We start from the raw sequence: 23,167 nt of genomic DNA on the forward strand, positions 1-23,167 counted from the left end.
TCCTAATGTGAAAGGGTACGTATAGACAAAGGAAAAACCGGTTAAGTAAGAGGTAGTTCTTTGATTCGGATTAGGAATAATGATAGGAAAGTCATGACTCCAATGGCAGTCTCTGCGGACTAAAGAAATCAAACCTTCAGTGATTTGAGCGGGATAGATATCAGCATGATCTAAAGAAGATACTTGATTTCTAAGAGATTCTCTGTCATTATAGAAAGATAGTTCTGCAGGAACTATCTCCTCTACTAGAGGTTTACGAAGAGGTTCAGAAGATTCTTTACCTCTAGAAGAAGATCTGTGTGAAAGAGAACCTCTAGTTCTAGAAGAAGGGCTAGAACTAGGCGAAGGAAGAGAATCACCACGCAAGGATGAAGATCCTAAATTACGAAGCCTACCTCCTCTTCTGCTCCTACTGGGGGCATTAGGGAAGTTATCAACTACGGGGACCCTTCTTGGGTTAGGGTTTGATGAAGACATGATAGTACGAGGAAGAAACAAACAAAGATTCAAGAACTAAATATTTTGAGAACTTTATGTGATAAAGACAAAGAAGAAACTATATTTATACTGTGAAGCAACCGTCAAAGGAAAAAGTGCAATGATTGAAAAGTCGTAATGAGAACTGACGCTTCGTGGTTAGTGAAGCCGTGAAAAAGCCCTAAAAAGTGCTGCAAAGTTGCAAAACCAGTAAAAAGGGTGCCACGCGTGAAGAGCATTAAATGAAAGTGACAAATGAAGCATTGATTCTGCTATAGCATTAATGGTAACTAAAATTCTCGTTTTAATGAATTCCACTTCCCAAATATTCAATTGATGATAAATGGCAAGTGGGGGGACTATCTGTATTGGGAAAAATTGAGTTTACATATTAAAGTGATTGGAAGATGACGTGTCATGACACGTAGACTGGTCAAAGTGTTATGATTGACAAAGAGGCACGAGTTGCAACAGATACGAGCAGAGGCATAAGAGGAGGCACGAGCGGATACTCAAAAGATTCAACGTCCGTACCTATTTAAGTCCAAGAATTAAGGAGAATGAATCTGACAGCACAGGAGAGTACAAATACAGTATTTAATGAGCATTAAATACTAAAAACGTTAGAGAATCTGTATAAAATACAATGATTATGTAACATAGCATTTAATGTCTTTAATTGTCTATAATGGCCTTATTATGACAAAGGCAAAACACATATTTCCAAGATAGCTATAAAAGGGAAAGAATAGGTCAATTGTACACACAAAAAATACAATCTGAATACATTGTTTTTACTTTGTTATCTTATTGTTGGCAAAAATCACTTTCTTTATTCATTCTTTGATTATCAGTAACCCGAGTTCTTCTAAATTAAGGCTTTAACCAAAATTCCACTTTTTGGTTAAACACTGGGATTATTGGTTTGTATTAATGTTAGTAAACTATATTTGTAATATAATTTTGGAGAAAATAAAATAACATATAAACACAAATATAAACGAAATAGAAGTTAATCCGAGCCCACTGAATTCACATTGTTTCCTTAAGGAATTTAACCCCCTCCTAGTATCGAAGGTTGTGGATTATTTCCTCCCAGGATAGAACGAATTACACACTGGTGTAGTGGTACTTCAAACCTCAGTGTTTCAGTGAACAAAAAGTTCAGTAGCAAATCACACTTATTGTTGCTTTCTTTGAAGTTAAAACAATGCAGAAGAAAGGAGGAGAACTCAGAAAATCGTATGGAAAATCTGAGAGAATGGACTGGTATTTATTGTCAATGTTGAGCTCAAACTGAAGAGGTACAACTCTTTAGAAGGGTTATTTATGTAAAACGATCATAACATAAATGCCATAAAATAAATGGCTATTTACGCAATAATAAACCGGGAATTGAAGAGGAAACTTAACTTTTCCGTTACAAAAAAATGAGAAAAGGAAAACGGATAACGATTAATATTCCGTTGCATTTAATATTAATATTCGTTGGATTTAATATTAATTTTTTCGTTTAAAAAAATGGATATTTAATAACATTTCTGTTAATATTTACTATTAACAAAGAAATTTGGTCCAAAAAATTAATCAATCAATCGATCATTTGACCAAATCCGAATCCGAATCTGAATCCGAAGCCGAGCCGAGCCAAGCGAGCGACGATGACGACGACGCGAGGCTTGCCTTCTTCTTAACTCTTTAAGAGCTAGAAGAAGAGAAGTTGTATATATACCCATCAAAAACCTTTTTTTCTTCCAATAAAGGACAATGTCCCTTTGTCAAGGAGAGAAACTCAAATATTTCATTTTCCCTCTATTTCTCATTCACCCTCTTTTAAGCTACATTAAAGCTTAAAAATCCGACAATCCCACATATGAATGGGAAATGGCTATATCACGAAAATATGCATGAAAAACTGTGTGATTCACAAGTAAGGATTAATTGCATCTGGATAAGTAGGTTTCCCTTTGAACTTTCCGTAGTAAACTTATGTTGGATATACTCGGTCAATCGGTGGATTTGATATCTTTAAACCGTCGAACTTTGGTGTATACCTAGACAATCATAAGTCACACAACCAACTCTTAACCGTCTTTAGTTCTCATTGTTGTGTTCGTTTCATCCATGAACACCGCCTGGTTTCATAAGTGTGTAGAGAACTGGCCTTACAAAATTCTCCTTGAAGCAGCTAACACTTCACACTTACACAAGTGATTCCTAAACGTGTCATCCCGTAGATACATTATTTGATATACCCCGTATCAAATTTAGAAATCATTAAAGAACCTTAATGCTTTATCCTTGGTACTGAACATTGTCTCATCACGAGAATGGACCAAAATTTTAGTTGACAATGCCGAGCCGTCATTAATGACTTTGTTTGATCTCCTTGAACCTAGATCTTAGGATCTTCAGTCTTCTAGGTAGAGTTACCGCCACAATGACTTGTTCTCGACCATAGTCCTGTTCCCCTCGATGATTTCTCAACTACCTCTCTAGTTAGACCTTTTGTAAGTGGATCCAACACATTATCGCTTGACTTTACATAGTCAATCGTGATAATTTCTCTAGAGAGTAATTGCCTAATGGTTTTATGTCTTCGTCGTATATGACGAGATTTATCATTATAAATGACGCTCCCAGCCCTTCCAATTACCGCTTGACTATCGCAATGTATGCATATTGGTGCCAACGGTTTGATGAATATTAATGTTTACCCTTAAAGTCGAATAACAATTAAACTTATAAGTGGTTTTAAGGATATGTAATTTCACCTAACACTAGTTGATAAATATGATGATTAATAGTAGAAATAAACAACAAAGTAAATCAAACCAGTATTGTAATGCAATTCAGCCCTCGAGCTAGGTCGCCCTCGAACTGAGTGAGTGAGAGTAAGTTATAGAATAAACTGATGAACAAGAGAGTGAGAGAGAAAGAACGTTGTATTGCTTTGATATGCCTCAATGTAAGGTGGTTACAAAAATGATTAGAACCCTCTTTATATAGTGGATGAACCCTATCTATGGTACAATTCTAATTGCAGAAGTAAATCCCATGATTAGCTAAACAACCGCCCTTGATTTGATCTGTTCCGAGATTTTCGCCATGATCTTCATCCAGTCACGGATATCTCGCCTTTCCGTTATTATGATATGTTCGGTCTTGCTCGATGTCTATCTCGTTCGACCTCGATCATTACTGGTTTCGATCTTGCTAGGTACTTCGAATCCCGAACTCGTCGCCTTATCCTCATATTCTTGGCGGTCTTGGTCAATCAGTAAAATCGGATGGGCCCGATTTTAACCGTATACAATTAAACTGAGGTTTATTTTTAGAATTAAAAGCTCTCTAGTTTTCATATGCTAAAACCAAAAAGAAATTGAAGATATATAGTTTGATGTTATGTGTTTTGAGTCACACTGTGACCGTACGGCAGGAAACACGTTCGTGCTTTTGCTAACATGTGCAATGCTGGAATTCGAAGGGAGCAAATGACTGCAGCCACTAAACAAGCATGTGCTCTTTAATTAGGCATTTAATTTGTGATGTATAACTAATTAAGCAGCTTATTAATGTTACGATCGATGACTATTGCTGCTTTTTTATTAGTAGTAGAACGTATTGTGCGTGAAAAGACTTTATCATCTAGGGAAGCAATGTATTAAACATTTAATAGTCTATGTTTTCCTATTGTGGAGGAAGCCTAATTTGTTATACCATATATAAATGAAAGACCTGGTGATCATGGTTTGCTTCGATGATTGTAGCTTCATTTAGGTCACTAAACTTTTATAGCTTTTCTCTTTTAATCAGAAGCCACCAATAGTTGGTGGGAGTTTTGTCAGACGACAACATGTATCTATTGCTTCAAAAGTGTACACCATGAAATTTATGGAGCTGGAATTTTGTCCTTACCTCCAGAGGTGAATCTAGAATTTCTGAAATTGGATGCACCACTAACGAAATGAGCAAAAAATAAATAAAATATTAAGTGGAAATCAATTCATGTTTTTTAGGATAAATAACCTAGTATTCAATCAAGTGTATTATTTGGCCTTTTGGAACATGGGGGCCAACAAATAATATTAGATCAATTCTAGAAAATACATATATATGGTATCTAATTTAATGGAAAGACTATGGGTTCAGGTGCACCATAATTTGGGTTATAAGCAGGACGAAGAGTTCATCCTTATACAATCCATAACCTATATTACAACGAGTCAAAGTTATTGCGTTTTTATTAAGGGGTGTGAATGGGAAATGGAAGAGGCACCTTTTAGATTGCACCTCTCAATATCACCCTTTCTTTGTCTATAAATTTAGAGGTTTGACCTCATTTTTCAGACATGAAATCAGACATGGAAAATCTTAAATCTTCTCCCCTCTTTTCTACATTGTTGCATTATTTTCTAAATAAACATAAGTGTCAAGTGTGATTTGCTCTGTTTGTTGAGTTCGCTGAAGTTCTGTGATTTGAAGTGCCGCTATCACAAAATAGTTATTCCGTTCTATCCTAGGAGGAATTAATCTGTATACCTTGGGCAACAGTGAGAGGATTAAATTCCGTAAGGACACATTGTGCATTAAGTGGGCTCGGAATTATTTTACAATTTGTTTATTGAACAAACGTTTGCTTGCTTCTCTAATTTTTTGATTTTGAACAAAGTAATACCAACAAGCTTAAGGAATTTAAAAGAATATTTGATGTTTTCATTGATAGAAAATCGGAAAGTTGGTGGTTGTAAAAGTTGTAGAGAAGTTTGGTTTCACCAACTTGGATTTCAATGGGAGAATTGGCAATTGATGTCATTTCAGAAATGTCACTACAAGCAGATATTTATTACTAGACGCTGCTTGTTGATATTAGTTTCAAGGAATCTGCCGTTCTGTGCACATCGAATTTGTGGGTGGAAACCTGTTTGGACACAATACCACTTCTTGCGAAAACAATCACGGGAAAAAAAAATATGATCTTGTCTGTTGAAATATTTCATCACTGATTTAGAAGAATTATTGGTCACCATTGTGGTGGTTTGTTTCGGGGTGTCCAATAATTTAAATTTCTTGAGGTTGGATCATGAAAAAAAAATGAAGATGCACTAATATGATGGTGACGTTTGAGGTACGGAACATTGGAAGGCAGTATACAAAGTTCAACTGAGAGTGGGAACTAATTAAGGCGCTAATCTGTCATTGTTTTTAAGGCAGGGAGTTCAAATTGGTATACAAAACTTGGTCCTATAATGGTACTCCTGTTGAGAAAAGTAAGAATGAAAAGTTCGATTCTTAGAAAATAGAAATTGGAATCATAGATACTGCCAAGTGCCAACCATTAATTAAATGGTTCCATTGGGTCATTCACATGAATTCTGGTATATTCATTTTGTTGTGAAATTAAAGAAACAAGCCTAAATAGGTCTTAAACCTGAAAAGGGTATTTGGAGGCAGAGAATCTTTTTGTTGCGGAATTGCCGTACGACAGTGGCTAGATAGAGTTGTATTGCGTTTTGGCAAAGAAGAAACTGGCAAAAATGGGTTCTACTTCTTTACTTTACTAATGCTTTAATTATCTGCCCTATGTGATTTCTGAAATTTAGTTTTCAATAAATGTTAGGGTAGATTGATCTCAAAGTATATTTGCATGCTATAAAATTTGATTAGTTGGTATATAATTTGGTAGCATGTATAATTATGTGAGAGATAATTTTCAAGGTTGTAAGATATGAATTAGACATACATCTTCACTTGAAAATTATTTTGGGATCATAAAGATACTATTTTATATGTATATTATTTTAGAGTGTGTAAAGATATACATGTGTTTGTTTGATAAGAAAATATATCAAACTGTGAAATGTTAAGGGTTTATAATGGTTTAGTTGGAAAGCCATTTGAAAAGAAAATTAAAAAATACTTGTGATTTTCAACCGTTATATTAGGGAATTAAAATTCTCGTGATTTTCTACACCCGTTATGGAGAATAAAATCTTCGTGATTTTCTACTCCTGCTTCGAGATCAAAATCTTCCTGATTTTGTACTCGTTCATTGAGATTAAAGTCTTCATGACTTTCTACTCATTTGTCGGAAATTAAAGTCTAAGTGATTTTATACTCGTTTTGGAGATTAAAATCTTAGTGATATTCTATTCCAATTTATTATTCGGTTTGAAAATTAAAAACTTCACCGTTTATTAAATTTGATTGTGTCACATATTATTTGGTTTGAAGATTAAAAACTTTATCGTTTATTAGATCTAGTTGTATCAGATGTTACTCGGTTTGAAGATTAAAAAACTTCACTGTTTAATAATTCTGAATGTGTCAGATTGGTTTGAAGATTAAAACCTTCACCATTTATTAATTCTGGCTATGTCGTGACACAAACAACAATTCTTGTGGTTGGTCAACAACGTAATAGGGGCGTCGAATATGAATCTCCTTTTGAATAGGAAAGTACATCTAATGAGGTGAATCCAAGACGTAGAAAACGTCAAAAGACAACTACTTCCTTTGGACCATATTTTCTGACATTCTTGTTAGAAAGTGAGCCTCAAACATTTATAGAAGCAATATCTTGCTCGAAAACACAATGTTAGAAAGAGGTAGTCAATAGTGAGATAGAACCCATAGGAAGTAATCATACTTGGGAATTTGTTGATCTTCCTCCAAATAAACCTTTCGGTTCTAAGTGGATTTTCAGAAGGAAAATGAAAGCTGATGGTACTATTGACAAATATAAGGCAAGATTGCAAAACTCTACAGAGATGAGGATTTTCTCTGAAGTTCTTGAATTACCGGCTGAAGCAAGAGGAGCTTATCGAATGGATAAGGCACAATTCTCATGTTTTAGAATTAGACATAAGAGGAGCTAGTTTGATATAAATTCTCTTATGTGTCTGCTGGTAATGATAATTTTTGATTTTGCTATTGCTATTGCTGCTACAATTTTTAACTGTACATGTTAATGTTTCGAATGCAAATGAGGCTAGCCTCTGCTGTTACTTCTATGACAAATTGAAAGATGCCCGAATGCTGATGCCAAAGAGGTCCATGCTACTGTGATAATTCTCAAATGCAAATGATGTTGAACTACTACATGCTGTTATTTTCTGATGCTACTGCTGAGGAGCTGAAGCTGGATAATGCTCTTCAACTGAAGTTGTTAGACTGTTGGACTGCTGCTGAGGATACAGATGATGCTCCAAACGAGGCAGAAGTTTACTGCTGCTACTGTTGAGGAGCTGAAGCTGGATAATGCTCTTCCAATGATGTTGTTACCTGCTGCTCCACTCATATGTTGCTCGACTCATATTTTCATCAGCATCTTCTACTCATGCTGCTGGTGCTAATTGATCTCATCGAAGTTTGATATTTATGCGTTTGGTTTCAACTGGATACATGCTGAGCTTTACACTGCCAGTTTGGCCTCTTTGTTATATAGTTTATCATCTTGTATTTGCAATCTTAGAACCCATTATAAGTTCTAAGTTGCTATCTCATTATTCACTTTTTGCAAGTTCAAACTTTAGAGATCATGAAAAGGTATGGTCTAGCTCTGCCGTATTTACTTTTGAGTTTATAATAAAATGAGCCTAGGCACACTGCCTAGTGGTATTCAAAAAAAATATATATATATAAGGCAAGATTGATTGCCAAAGGATTAGGACAACGAGAAGGTCTTGATTACTTTGACACAACTCACCGGCAACGAGAATTACATCTATTTGGATGGTAATAGAGTTAGCCACAGTGTATGGCCTTGAAATCCATTAGATGGACGTAAAAAACAGCCTTCTTAAATAGAGATTTGGAAGAAGAAATTTATATGGAACAACATGAAGAGTTCGTGGTTCTTGGTAAAGAAAGAAGGTGTGTCGACTTGTTAAGTCACTTTACGGACTAAAACAAACACTCAAACAATGGCATGCGAAATTTGACTAGAAAATATCGTCAAATGGTTTCAAACTAGTGTATTTACATTAAGAATACTCTAAATTATGTAGTCATTGTTTGGTTATATATGGATGATATGTTGATAGAAAAGGCACATGAAACATGTAAAATGTGGGGGCATTTAGCTTATGCATAACAAAAGCTAATGTTAGATGTGATGTCTATATTATTTAGAAGAACAAGATGATATGATTCTTCGAATCCCACGAATCCTTAAGGATATTGATATGGTAGTCGGTGAATTCATTACTTGTTCAGTCTTAGTGATGACTAGTGATGAAACTACAAATTCGAAAGTTGTTTACGTGCCTTTACAGAAATGATTTGTTCTTTCTTGAACATTTATAATATTTAGCTCTTTTATGAAAAGTGTCACCTGGAAGGTTGCGATTTTTCATAAAAATGTGTTTGTATGTTTTGTATGAACATGACCGTTCATGAACGAACGTATTAATACGCTGGTCTATAATGAGGTGAACCAAGCGATGAACATGACCAAAATCCATTGGAAGTTGGATTTGTTTCATAAATGAAGGTGGTATAATTTGCATATCATATAGACGTATGAATAAATAGCACACAAATGCTTGAAAATGGAGGAGTGATTGCGAAATGTGTTATATATTAAAAGGTTGTGGCACAACTGATGTCGATCATTCTTGCTGTTGTTATAATATATTATTGCTACATTAAGTGTAGTCAATAATCTGATATGCAATCGAAAGTCGAGACATATTAGTCTACAACATAAGAAAGTTTGCATTGAATTTCATGACAATGAAACAAGTTTTGAAGTATTTGAAATATACTCCAAATTATGCTTTGCACTACAATAAGTATCTTACGATAATAAAGGGGTATAGTGATGCGAATTAGATCACCGATTCAACCGATTCTAAATAGTCGGCGGAGGAGCAATGTCTTGGAAATCGTCCAAATAAATGTGCATTGACCGCTCTATAGTGGAGGCTGAGTTTATAGCCTTAGACAAGGCCGGTGAAGAAGCTGAATGGCTCTGGAATTTCTTGAAAGATATTCTATTTTTGCCCAAACCTTTGGCACCTATATGTATACATTGTGATAGTCAAGCGGCAATAGGCAGGGCAAGGAGTGTTATGTATAACGAAAAATCTCATCGCATTCGACGGAGACACAATACCGTTAGACAACTACTCTCTAGTAGTATTATCATGATTGACTATGTAAAGTCAAGAGATAACGTATCGGATCCACTTACAAAAGGCCTATCTAGAGAGGCAATTGAAAGATCATCGAAGGGAATGGGGGCTAAGGCCTAGGACAAGTCATCATAGCGGTAACTCTACCTAGCAGACTGGAGATCCCAAGAGCTAGGTTCAAAGAGATCAAACAAAGTTATGAATGACGGTTCAATATTGTTAAATAACTCAACCCATTCTCGTGATGAAGACAATGTTCAGAAATCAAGGTAAAGCATTAAGGCTTTTTGATGAGTCAATAAAGCTTAAAGCTTTTTAATGATTTGCTAAGTCTGGCAGGATATGACCAGATAGTGTGTCTATAGGATTACACGTTTAGGAATCATCTATGTGAGTGTAACGTGTAAGCCGATTTAAGGAGAATGAAAGTAAAGGCACATTCTCTAAGCACTCATGAAACCAAGCAGTGTTCATGGCTAAAATGAACACAACCATGAGAACCAAAGACGGTTAAGGATGGATTGTGTGACTTATGGTTGTCTAGGTATATACCAAAGCTCGACGGTTCAAAGATATCAAATCTACCGATTGACCGAGTATATCCGACATAAGTTCACTACGAAAAGTTCAAAGAGAAACCTACTTATCCAGATGCGATTAATCCTTACTTGCAAATCACACAGTATTTTCATGCATGTTTTTAACATATGTCCATTCCCCATTCATGTGGAGGATTGTTGCGTTTTTATTAAGGGGTGTGAATGGAAAATGGAAGAGGCACCTTTTAGATTACACCTCTCCATATCACCCTTCCTTTGTCTACAAATTTAGAGGTTTGGCCTCATTTTTCAGACATGAAATCAGACATGGAAAATCTGAAATCTTCTCCCCTCTTTTCGACATTGTTGTATTATTTTCTAAATAAGCATAAGTGTCAAGTGTGATTTTCTCCATTTGTTGAGTTCGCTAAAGTTCTGTGATTTGAAGTGTCGCTATCACAGAATAGTTATTCTGTTCTATCCTGGGAGGAATTAATTCGTATACCTTGGGCAATAGTGAGTGGATTAAATTCCTAAAGACACATTGTGCATTCAATGGGCTACGATTTGTTTATTGAACTAACATTTGCTTGCTTCTCTAATTTTTTGATTTTGAACATAGTAATACCAACAAAATTATATACACCCTTAATCGGAATAAATTTTACGCTATCACGTAATATATACCTATTATAGCATGTCTATTGCGACATTTTATGAAGGCTTACATGTACATATTTTTTGGGCGACTTTATAGTGTAATAAAAGAATTATGAAATGAGGACTCTTGCTTTACATACTTGTAATGTTTTTAAAAGAAGATAGCTAACCTATATAAAAATAGAGCTACAGTATCCATTTCCAAAGTGCACTTTCCATGGTTTGCTCTAATTTTAAAATTGGCATGCCATCTTATTCACTCTTTACTAAAGCTTTCCCTATAGTCTCGATGAAAATATTTCTATTTTCTCCAATACTCCAATGCTACCCATATCTGGAAAAATTGTCCTTAACCCTCGTAGTTGCCGCTCGAAAGCTAAAGCCGTATTTCCAATGTCACTGGATAGCTGTTATGATCACTTTTCCCTGCGGAATATTCTTCATAAGCCTAAACTCTTAGGTAGGCTAGCCAAATGGGTTGTCGAAATGAGCAAATTTGACATAGAATATAAACCTAGGACTGCAATTTAAGTCATAGGTTTTGGCCGACTTTGCGACCGATTTCAGTCTGAAGTTTTTACCTTTGGCTACCAAAGAAGCAGTAATGATGTCGGAATCGACATTAGGAGTTTGGAACTTGTTCACGGACGGAGCTTCCAATATGAAAGGGACCGGGCTCGCAAAGTATTAATCACACCCTTGGGAGAATCCTTGAGGCAAGCTATAAGAACTGTTCCTTTAACTAACAATGAAGTGGAGTAAGAAGCTTTGATTGCAGGACTCGAGCTGGCCCAGGGATTGGATTCCGAGGTCATCAAAATCAAGTGCGATTCTCAATTGGTATGAAATCAGGTCTACGGGATCTACGAAGCCAAAGAAGAACACATGCACAATATGTAATGAAGGTTAAGGCTCTTTTCGCTCGGTTCCGGAAATAGTCAGTTACGCATATCCCAAAGGGAGAGAATGCAAAAGCAAATGCACTAGCTAACCTTGGTTCATCTACAGAAATGAAAGGATCGGACTCCGGTACGGTCGTGCAGCTTATGCACTCGGTGCTGGACGTAGATATCTATTATGAGGTAAATGCGACCAATCAGGTCTGTGACTGGAGAAATAAGATCATTGACTATCTAAAGCACGAAAATTTGCCTAAAGATCCCAAGGCATCGCGATATAGCTACGCACTAAGGCATCGCGATATAGTTTTAAAGGAGGTCAACTGTACAGAAGATCTTTCCAAGGCTCGTTGGCTCGATGTTTGGGAGGCTCTGAAGATAACTATGTTATGCAAGAAGTCCACGAAGGATTTGTAGAATATCATTAAGGCGCATATTCCTTAGTACTAAAATTAATAAGGGTAGGATATTATTGGCCCCGGATGAAACAAGACGCCAAAGCTTATGTTCAAAAAGGCAATAAATCTCAATGCTAAGCACCGTTGGTACATCAACCGGCAGAGCCACTGCACTCGGTTCTGTCACTATGGCCATTCATGAAGTGGGAAATGGATATTGTCACACAACTGCCACCGGCCCCTAGTATGGTAAGATTTCTTTTGATTTTAACTGACTATTTTTCTTAATGGGTTGAAGCAGGTCCTTATTAGAAGATCGGCGAATGTGAAGTGGTAGATTTCTTGTATGAGAACATTATTTGCAGATTTTGGATACCAAAAGAGATAGCCTACACAACAAACCACAGTTTGTAGGCGCAAAAGTCACAAAGTTCCTCGAAGACTTGAAAATCAAGAAGATCACATAATTACCCTATCATCCGAGCGCAAATGGCCAAACAGAATCAACGAACAAGGTAATTACACAAAATCTCAAAAAGTGATTGAAAGCAACAAAAGGAAAATGGCCCAATGCCAGGTGTACTATGGGCTTACCGAACAACAACCAAATCGAAAACAGGGGAGACTCCTTTCTCTCGTGTGTATGGGGCAGAAGCATTGATCCCGTTGGAAGTAGGTGAACCTATCCTAAGATATTTTCGGTCAAACAAAGAAGCGAACAATGAAGCAATATTAGTCAATTTGGATATGCTCGATAAATGCAGGGACTTGGCGTATATAAGGATGGAAGCCCAAAAGCAGAAAAAAGAAAGATATTACAATCGAAGAGCCAACCTCCGTTATTTCAAAGTGGGAAACTTGGTCTTAAGGAGGGTAACTCAGAACACACGGGAGCTCAATATGAGGAAGCTAGGTCCAATATGGGAGGGATCCTACCGGATTTCAGCAATCATCGGGAAAGGGTCATACGAGTTAGAGAATCAAGATAGAGAAAAGTTTCCAAGCAACTCGAACGTGGCACATATCAAGAGATACTATTGCTGATTAACATCACCTACACTGAAAGTATGTGCTGTACTCTTTTTCCTTTCGACTAGTTTGTCACAATTGGGTTTTTCTGGTAAGATTTTTAATGAGGCAGCAATACAAAGCATACTACAAAGGAAGATTCAGAAGCAACAATAAGACATTTAAATGACAAGGCACATAATCGAAGAACCACTATGGAGCGGTTAGCTAGTCTTTTGTTCGATAGCGAAGTTCCTACTGGGAAGTAAAAGTTTGCTGTCGAACATAGATTACTCGACTGTTCACAAGTGCAAGCCACTTGAGGATTGTTAGATAATCTTTGGCTCGATAGTATATATTCCTAAGAGGAAGTGAAGTTTGCTATCGAACTGAAAATTATCTAGCAATTCACTAGTGGAATCCTCGAAGATGTAAAACTTCCAGTGTTCAAATTCGCATCATTCGCATTCGAACACTGGGGGAGATTATATGGGGATATGGCAACAATGACTGCCACGTTACCTGGAATATGAAAATCGGAAATATAATTGTATCATCGGGACGGGGGACTGCGCGGCCAGCCCCGAAGAAATATGTTGTACAAGTTAGCCACAAGAAATGGCAATTTCTTTCTTTTTAGCACAACGAATGCTTATGTACTTTTGAAAATGGAAGGAATAAAGTAAAGTCCTTTTGTTTCTATCTTGTTTCTTTTCTGAACGATGAATTGATTTTATTATTTAAAAGTTAAACAAGTACTTCAAATGCTAGTGCCTTAATGAACAAGAGACGTCCTCTTCAAGAGCACCGTAAACATAAGAGGGCCCTCTCATATGAAAATGCTCACATTAAAGGGTTGATTTTGGAAGAACCTGTGCCCGAAATCCAAACTCTTTCTGGGAAAATACACCCAAAGCCTTGCACAATTAGATGCAAACAGTAAAACCCACGGAAATACTTAAACGAAAAAAGACCCAAAGAGCAAACTTGCGCAAATATTTAAATGAAAGTACGCAGAAAGGGAAACTTATATGATACTTGAACGAAAAGTGGTTTATTAATAATTAATGTGCCCAACATCACAAGTACAAAAGTTTGAAAAAGAAAACAAAAACTAAGATGCTGCATCTCCGGAACCTGGAGGAAGAGAAACATCTACGCCCTCAGGAGAAGCAGGTGGATCCGCTGCTCATTCGATATTTTGGCCTTCAGCATCATCGCCTTTTGACTCCTCTTCAGTTCCCAATAACTCATAACCGGAACCAGAAGAATCGGTAGCATCGTGTTGGGCCGGATGACCCCTTTTTGTAGCTAACTCTAGCTCACAAGCCTTAGCAATCTTGGCATCAAAGTCAATGACACATGCTTTGGCCTCTTCCAAAGTATTTCTCCTCAGCTATACATTGCATATGTTTTTTCAACAATGAGGGAAGCCGCTCGGTGCTGAAGTTCTTCTTAAGTTGGCCAACCTCAGCGGATCTAACGGACCGGAGGTTAACATCGAGGTCACGAATAGTAGAGCTGAAAATTATATTATGCTCAATGGTCCTTTTATGCTTCTCTTCCAATTTGGCATACTTTTCCCTAGCACAGCAAGATCTTCAACTTTGGAGTTTAAGGCCGCCTCTAAATTATTTAGCCTCATGATCGGATATAGCCACACGATCGGATGCAATAAGAACGACATTATGAATTTCAACATATTTGGCCCTAGCCTCTTCAATTTGAGCCTTCAACAGGGCAATCTCCTAGATAAGGGTCACTACTTCTTGATCGCTATACTTCAACCAAGCTTCCAACTCAACGGTCTCAGCAGCTCGAGCTTTCAGTTCTGAGAGGCGAGCAGTAGTTTGGTTCCTTTCGATCAAAAGTTGATCCCGCTAAGTTCCTCTTTATCACAAATCAGCCTTTGAAGGCCCTTGGAGCAAGAAAGTTGGCTTGCAAAACAAGAATGCAAATTCAAAACCTTGCCATAACACAAATAGAAGAAAGAACAGAGATAAACAAAGACTATACCGCCGTTGTGTTGTGCATGGCATTGTTCAACAAGCACTCTCCCGAGAAGTTTTGAATATTTTCTTAATCTTTCTTTAAAGCCAGAGGCTTCAGGTAGTTTGCAAGTTTCACTGGTCGGGACAACAGATTGCATCCGGTCTAAACCGAGAGGGTGGCGCTTCTCCTATTTTGGGGATCTTTTGAGAGGGCAACATAATTTTGCCCAAGGTTCCCATGAACTAGGGACTGGAGAAGAGGCACATCTTCCTCGTGGGCAGCTGCGACCGGCAAAAATGATGTAGCAGTTGCTGGTGGTGATGCAGAGTTGGAGAAGAGGGAGATGAAGCAAATGGAGTTGTAGGGTGAGAAGCAGCTGTGGCAAGTTAGTGCTTGTTGATGGTTTCTTATCCAATGAAGACGGAAGAGGCCCGATACTTAGCCCTATAGTACCGGGCGTGGCAGTTGGGACTCAAAAGCGTGAACTGGCATCTTCCACCACATCAAACTCCCCAGAGTGCCGAAGCAACGTCCTCGATTGGTATAGCTAACTCAACAGATTGAGCATTCTGTTGAGTTGATAAAGGTCGTCGTCTTCTATGTAGAGAAGCCACATCGTCACTGGCTTCTCTATCATCGTCAATCACCATGGTTTCTGGGACTGGCTCTGGTGCAACGCTCATTACCACAACATCCGAAGACGACTCGGGGGATGCTTTCTTTGACTTTTTATTTATTCCCCCAGCCACGGATGAACATCTCCTATCTGTGTAAAAGGCTCCAGCAGCAGCCTTCCCGCATCAGCAGGAGTAGCCAAAACGTTCTCATCGGGAACAACAACTGAGCCCTGGGGTAGACTTAAATTTAACAAGGTGAAAAAGGTTAATCAACGTCCTTATACGAAAAATAAAGACAAGTTGAGTTTAATTTACCATGATTTTTGACCTTCCACCATTTGAGGGACAATTCTTTCCACGTGCAGGTCTCGGACGTAGTAATGTCCAAGATTTTTTGGACCCCCAGGTTCGAACCTTCAACTTAGGTGGTACCCACCGAGTTACTAAAATCGGCGGAAGAAGAAGGGTCAATAACAATATGGAATGATCTTTAACAGAAGGAAAGACAAATGGAGAATTTACGAGTGCGGTTCTATAATTCCGGAAAAAATGAAGCCGTGGCCGGAATGATTTCACTGGTGACTACTATGACGAACCGTTCTATCCACCCACGGTCATTATCATCATTCATGCTGGATAGCAGAGCATGATGGCCATGCTTGCTAAAATTTATCATTCCCCCGCACAATATCTTGGGGAATAAAGATTCATCAATCGAGCTAGGGGTTAAATCCTTTCCCGTCTCCTGGCATAGACACCGAAGACAAGCGATTGTCCTCTATACAGAAGGACTTACTTGTTCCGGGCATACCTGGTAGCAGATGCAGAACTCCAAGATGACAGATTCAAGATCTCCACTCGGAGAGAACGACCCCAAAGTAAAGAGGTAAAGTTACCCGCTCCGTCAGATCAGGAGCGATAATGTCTAGATCCTGGCAATGACAGTCTTCCTTCACAACAGAAATACTAAAAGGAAACAGATGGAAGAATGGTATATGCTAACAGACCATGAGGGTGAATGGAAGGATACTTCTCTTCGAAGTCGTTCATCATGACAAGACATTTTGGGATGATGGTGTTCACCATACGAGGAGCAGCGTCACCAACTTTACCTTTGTTCTTTGAGGAACTAGAGTATTTGGAAAAAGAGACCATTTTTATCAAAAAATGGGGAAAGTTTTTTCTCTCTTAAAGAAGGTTAAAGAAAGCTTGAAGACAAAGTACGAATTGAGTAAAGAGAGTCGGAGAGAGTTTGAAGAATTATGAAGTGTAAATAAAAAAGTTTGATGTGTATAAGTAAGAGAATAGGCAACTAAAATCGTGGCCATAATTACCTTGATAACTGGAAAAAGTAATGTTGCATCGTGGGATGACGCGTGTTCGGGGCATTAAATATAGAGAGACGTACGTCTAATCAACCGTCAGAAACTTTTCAGAGGGAGTCAGAGAATTTCCCGCCAAGAAAGCTGTCTCTACCAACTTCCTGGTGACATCAAGTTATACCACCGGAAAGCAGGGGGACTATCTGTATGGGATAAAATATGTTCATATTTAATGATCGCATGAGAAAACGACATGTGGAACCGAAGACAGAAGATATCCAAACCCGAAGGCAATGATCCCGCTTGTCATCGGAGAGAATGATACTCATAAAGACAAAATAAATGCCATCATCTGGTAGCATTCAATGAAGAATATTCTATAGCATTACGTGCATGATCCATTACAGAGAATATGGCATTCACTGCCCACCGTTACACATTCTTCAATGACCCGCATAATTGTCATTAAAGATGAGCTTAATCATAGGACCTTGTTCCCTAGGTGTAACTATAAATGGTGTGAGCTCTATCATCATTGGAAGGGGACGAATTTTCTGACAAGCACATACTATACTTCATCAAAAGCTCAAATAACATTTTACTTTCTTCTTACTTGCATTGTTTTTATTACCTTCGGCAGCTCTGCGCCCGGAACTAGGATATTTGCTGTGTATTTCAATTTTAAGTCTTATATTCTTGTCTAATTCATCTATTATTTTTGGGTCAAGTCGATTCACTTGTCTATAAACCATGAATAAATTCAACTGTACTATTTTACGGGTAAACAACATTATATATAAAAACGTTATGTACACTTTTCAATACTTCTTTATATTAAACGGGTGTTGTAATTTCTAATTTACCCTGTGAAAGTTAATACTATATATTTTTGTAGTGAGCAAGTTTCATTTTTTGTTCTTAGTTTATAATATTTGTGTTTTGTAGTCTTTTTATCCTTTTATGCATGGAGTCTAGCTAGTTTTGTAACAATTTTCAGTGGTACTTTCTCTTGACATCTTTATATTTTTTTAATGAATGAATAATTGCACTGCACACGATCCGTTAGTGACATTAGGAAGCAAGAAATCTTAGGTTCTCTTGTTAGACAAGATTAAAGCTTGAGTGATCTGTTTTAAATCTCATGTGTGCAAGTTGACATCAGTTCACATAACAACGATACTATTTAGGGTTTTATTTGCAATTGATTCCTTTTAGTGCAAATATTATTGGGTTTTCCTTACCCAATTTTCCAACTAAATGTGATGCTTTTTTTTATCATAAGTAGTATAAAATTCTTTTTACAAAAAAATAGGAGCTTTGTTATGGATATTGGAAATTTATATTTGCATTCCTAATTCCGATACAAATATTCATAATGGCCATAATTTCTATTACGTATCTCCATACACCATAATGGGGATTGCTCTTCTCCAGAGTTCGCCAATATATATGCCTATAACTAGAGGCATTGTATTTCATGTTCCTATACACTTGAACAAATGGATTTACTAAATTTTCTTGCCGTCAAATATTAGTTAAATAAATAAACTAATAATTATTTTAATAAGTTCCGACAGCAAGTCGTAAAATTATTTTGGAAGTCGATAGCCGGCCATACTCTAAACTTGGTGATTTTATTACTCCATTATTCTCTAACTAATTACACTGAATTTAAGGATTAATAATTGCCGCATAGTCATCAATTTGTACAATTAGTAATATGATATAGAAAGCACGACGATTATGCTTAATACTTATTGTTACTTTGGTACCATTTTATGTGTGAACAATTGCATAATCTCACATGTAATGTCGTTTTATCAAATAAGTAGGTAGATTCTCGCAAAAAGAGTAAGAATTGTTTTTAATGTTCTTTATTCTAACAACTATCTTTGCCATGTTTGATGAATGGTTATTATTAGATTAGACTAACCCCAGAGGGTAACACTGCTTCTCAAGATTAAAACAAATATAGAAAAATTTAACAAACTCTTCGTCAATTCACGAGGAACTACGGGGTCTATGTCCACACGTAGAATGAGACAATTAGTAGGTTAAAAAGCTCTATAAATTAATTTCTCACACCCAATGGATCAACTCACTAATCAAAGCAAAGTACTCTAAGTAATTATTTTTAGACTTTTAGTGTGTGAAAATGGTTCAAAAAAATGGTGTTGTTTCATTCCTAGTTGTACTTTTTGTCATAGTTTGTACTGCTGAGGGTCGTAACTTGTTGGAGAGTATTGTTGAAGATGATAATGCGACTGGAACTAAATGGGCTGTGTTGGTAGCTGGATCAAATGAGTGGGATAATTACAGACACCAGGTCATATTACAATTCCTTTCCTTAGAAATTTAATATTTTATTACTTCATTAATCTCATTAGCAATTAGTACATGACGCCTAATGACTTTCTAATTAATTTCTTATTTCAGGCGGATGTATGCCATGCATATCAACTACTGAAGAAAGGAGGTCTAAAAGATGAAAACATCATCGTATTCATGTACGACGATATTGCTTATAATAAAAACAACCCTAGACCTGGAGTCATCATCAATAGCCCCCACGGCCATGATGTTTATAAAGGAGTCCCCAAGGTACGTACTCTTTTTTTTTTTTTTTTTTGTGTGTGTGTGTATAATATTGTCAAGATATTATTACTTATATCTAATGTTTCTTTATACTTTTTTTTCATTTTTATTTGTGCTTGTGAGATAGGATTACACAGGAAAAGATTGTAATGCTGATAACTTTTTCGCTGTTATCCTGGGAAACAAGAGTGCTCTAACTGGGGGCAGTGGAAAAGTTGTGGAAAATGGTCCAAATGATTATATATTTATCTACTACGCTGACCACGGTGCTCCTGGCCTTATTGGTTTGTCTTACCATGCTTCAGTTTCATTCCCCTTTAGTTACCATTATATATTTCTTAAGAATTTAAATAATACTGATCAATTATGATATATCCGTATATGAATACTTTTCATTCATTTGTTATATGTACATATTCTTAGGTATGCCTAGTGGAGATGATGTCTATGCCGACGATCTGATCAAAGTCCTGATTAAAAAACACACTTTTGGGATATATTCCAAATTGGTAACATCCCGGCTTTGTTTCATATATTCATATCTATGCAATTGAGTTATTTATATAAGGTGTAATTATACGTAATCTATTCAACAAGCATTAATTAATAGGTAACCTGGTAAAAACGAAACTAAGCTAGATCGGATCTCACTTGTTGGCTTTGTGTTGATTAATTATGTGAATGGGATGTTTAATTAGGTATTTTACATGGAAGCTTGTGAGTCTGGAAGTATGTTTGATGGTCTTCTCCCAAAAGGTTTGAACATTTACGTAACAACAGCATCAAAGCCTGATGAGGGCAGTTGGGCTACATACTGTATTTCTTTAGGTGATGAAGATGTAGTCTGCTTAGGAGACTTGTACAGTGTTGCTTGGTTGGAGGATAGGTATGTTAATTTTTAGCTTTTTCGAGATCCTGCTTGTTCTTAATTATTTCCATATGATTCTACCACTTTCGCAATAATTGAAAATACAGAGAAATTATCATGATTTTCATTGATTCTTAAAAAAAATTAGCAAGATATATATATATATATATGCTGTTGTTGAAGTGATACAAACGAAAAATTTATTCAAATTAATTACAATCACCACAGAATATATAGTGCACTTATACACCTTCATCGACGTTTTCTTAGACGAAGGACGAAAACTAACTATCCAGACTATGGACTATCAGGACAAATTAAAAACTGAAATTTTCCTAAAGGATATATCAAACACTACTTCTTGTTGTTGCTTAAATGGTGAAAATGTGAAACTTTCTCGCCAGCTAGACTTTCTAAGTTTTCAAGTTTTATTTTTGACAAAACAATTGATGTATGTAAATAGAATAAATAAAAATGGTGCATTGACTAGGGACGAGGAAATTCTATTAACCAAGAGACAAAAGGGAATGGCACAAGCAAAATGTGACCCCCTAAAAACTCGAATGATTGACTTCTAGTTTTTAATTTCTCCAATCCTGATAAAGTGATATCTCAAGGTTTATTATAAGGACCAAAGTCTTAAATTTCCAAGAAATCAAAAGATATATAATATGATTGTGAAATTAAAATGATGGCTTTTCAAGCCTAGTTATTATATGTCAAACTAACTGTACTTATTCTACTAATGACCAGTGATTTGCACGATCGGCAAGTTGAAACTTTGGAGAAGCAGTATCAGCTGGTAAGATAAACAACATTATATTCTATGCGTATATATAAACGTTTTATTTAAGAAATGTAGTAATCATAGATGAACAGGTTTCCAAATAAAATATTACCTATATTCGTTAGTACATCGATCGTTCAAAAATATTGTTACAATTTCATTTTGCAAAGTTTTAAATATCATATAGTAGTTGTCAATTAATTCTTTTAAATTATAAATGTTTTCTTCATTGACTAGTTTCACAACAACTTTCCTAATAAACCTGGTTGGATGGTTTTTATCATTCTCAGGTTCGTAAGAGAACTCTAAATAATGGTACAGTCGAAGGCTCCCATGTCATGCAATATGGTGATTTACATATAAGTGAGGATCCTCTTTTCAGATATATGGGTTCTAATTCTGCAAAAAATAGTTACTATAGTACTTCTACCAACGATGAGTCATGGCTACCCTCAAGGACTGTTAATCAGCGCGATGTTCATCTCATGCACTTATGGTCTAAGGTATATTTCTGCTCGAGTTTAACTTTCTGTATACTATAGTGTAGAAGAATTATTTCTATAAAATAACCGTCCATAGAAAATAGGATTAGTAATCTGAAGAAAGATAGGACAGGTCTTACCACAAGTATACGTTAAACTTTTTCCAGTACTGCTAGTATAATATATATGCTGTATATTTTAAAGTTAGTTTGACCCTTTTTTTTGTTCGTTACTACTTACTATTATATTACGTATTTTGTCTTTTTCACAAATTTTTAGTCAAATTAAGGGTAGAATAGGTGATTAAATTGTGCTAATAAACTGTTTGCTCACTTTATTGTTTTAAATTGTGCTAATAACTTGTCTGTATTTTCTTTAACGATGACAGTTCCGGTCTGCTCCTAAAGGCTCTGCTAGAAAAACTGAAGCTCAAAGGCAATTAAGGGAAGCTATATCACAAAGAGAACACGTAGACAACAGTGTGAGACATATTGGAGAAGTTTTGTTTGGAGTTGAGAAAGGTCCCGAGGTGCTGCAGACTGTTCGACCTGCTGGACAACCCCTCGTTGATGATTGGGACTGCCTTAAATCCTTTGTAAGCATTAAAATCTTTAACAAAAAATAAAGCTGTAAGGATTTATGATAATTCCTTAATCGAACATACACCGCGTCATGATAATTAGTTGACGAGACATCAATCAAGAACGTAACTTAGTTAATTTACGATGAATTCCCACAATATATATAACTATTGTTTGTGTGATGGTGAGTATATATGACTATAGTTTGATATTTGTGTACAGGTCAAGATATTTGAGTCACAATGTGGAAAGCTAACTCCCTACGGAAGGAAACACGTTCGTGGCTTTGCTAACCTGTGCAATGCTGGAATTCGAAGGGAGCAAATGGCTGCAGCAGCTAAACAAGCATGTCCTTCTTAATTAGTGAATGTGAATTAATTAATTACTGATGTATTATTAAGCAGCTTAATGTTATGATGACTTTTTAGTCTGCTCTTTGTCAAGAACAAGCTATAAGCCATGGTTTGCTTCTCTGCTACAATTACATAATGATTGTCTCTTCATGGGAATATATATCTCATCTTATATGAAAATTTGTAGCTTAATTTATGAAATCCTACGTGTTGAGAGTTTCAAAGTAAGCATTTCCTTGGTTGGTCTATGACTAGCCACAGGATTCGTCTAAATGAATAAAAACTTCATAAGCTACATAATGACAATAAAACATACGACAACTCTTACACATACGAAGCTATAAAAGATATTAAGGGTGTGTTTGGTATAACGAAAAATGTTTTCTGTGGAAAATATATTTTTGGAAAACGAGTAGTAATCTTGTTCATTTTTCGGTGTTTGGTACACAAAT

General features: G+C 36.3%; 1 protein-coding gene across 1 annotated transcript; it reads left to right on the forward strand.

Annotated features, from left to right (window-relative positions):
* Window positions 1–19,130: 19,130 nt before the first annotated feature.
* On the forward strand, window positions 19,131–22,884 carry LOC104215967 (vacuolar-processing enzyme-like). Its single transcript, XM_009765910.2, has 9 exons — window positions 19,131–19,375; window positions 19,486–19,650; window positions 19,772–19,928; window positions 20,068–20,153; window positions 20,343–20,530; window positions 21,266–21,314; window positions 21,590–21,802; window positions 22,170–22,376; window positions 22,585–22,884. Exons 1-9 carry the CDS (start codon window positions 19,205–19,207, stop codon window positions 22,720–22,722), a joined length of 1,374 nt encoding a protein of 457 aa, XP_009764212.1. The 5' UTR covers window positions 19,131–19,204; the 3' UTR covers window positions 22,723–22,884.
* The last annotated feature ends 283 nt before the right edge of the window (window positions 22,885–23,167 follow it).

This window comes from Nicotiana sylvestris, chromosome 8 (genome assembly GCF_000393655.2).
Source record: "Nicotiana sylvestris chromosome 8, ASM39365v2, whole genome shotgun sequence".
NCBI classification, from domain to species: Eukaryota; Viridiplantae; Streptophyta; class Magnoliopsida; order Solanales; family Solanaceae; genus Nicotiana; species Nicotiana sylvestris.

What these genes read in the sequence shown, in the direction of transcription:
- LOC104215967 (XM_009765910.2), top strand. Translation starts at nt 19,205, where the DNA reads ATGGTTCAAAAAAATGGTGTTGTTTCATTCCTAGTTGTACTTTTTGTC. An exon ending in CGGTGCTCCTGGCCTTATTG is followed by an intron (nt 19,929 to 20,067) that starts GTTTGTCTTACC and finishes ACATATTCTTAG; the next exon opens with GTATGCCTAGTGGAGATGAT. An exon ending in GTTGCTTGGTTGGAGGATAG is followed by an intron (nt 20,531 to 21,265) that starts GTATGTTAATTT and finishes ACTAATGACCAG; the next exon opens with TGATTTGCACGATCGGCAAG.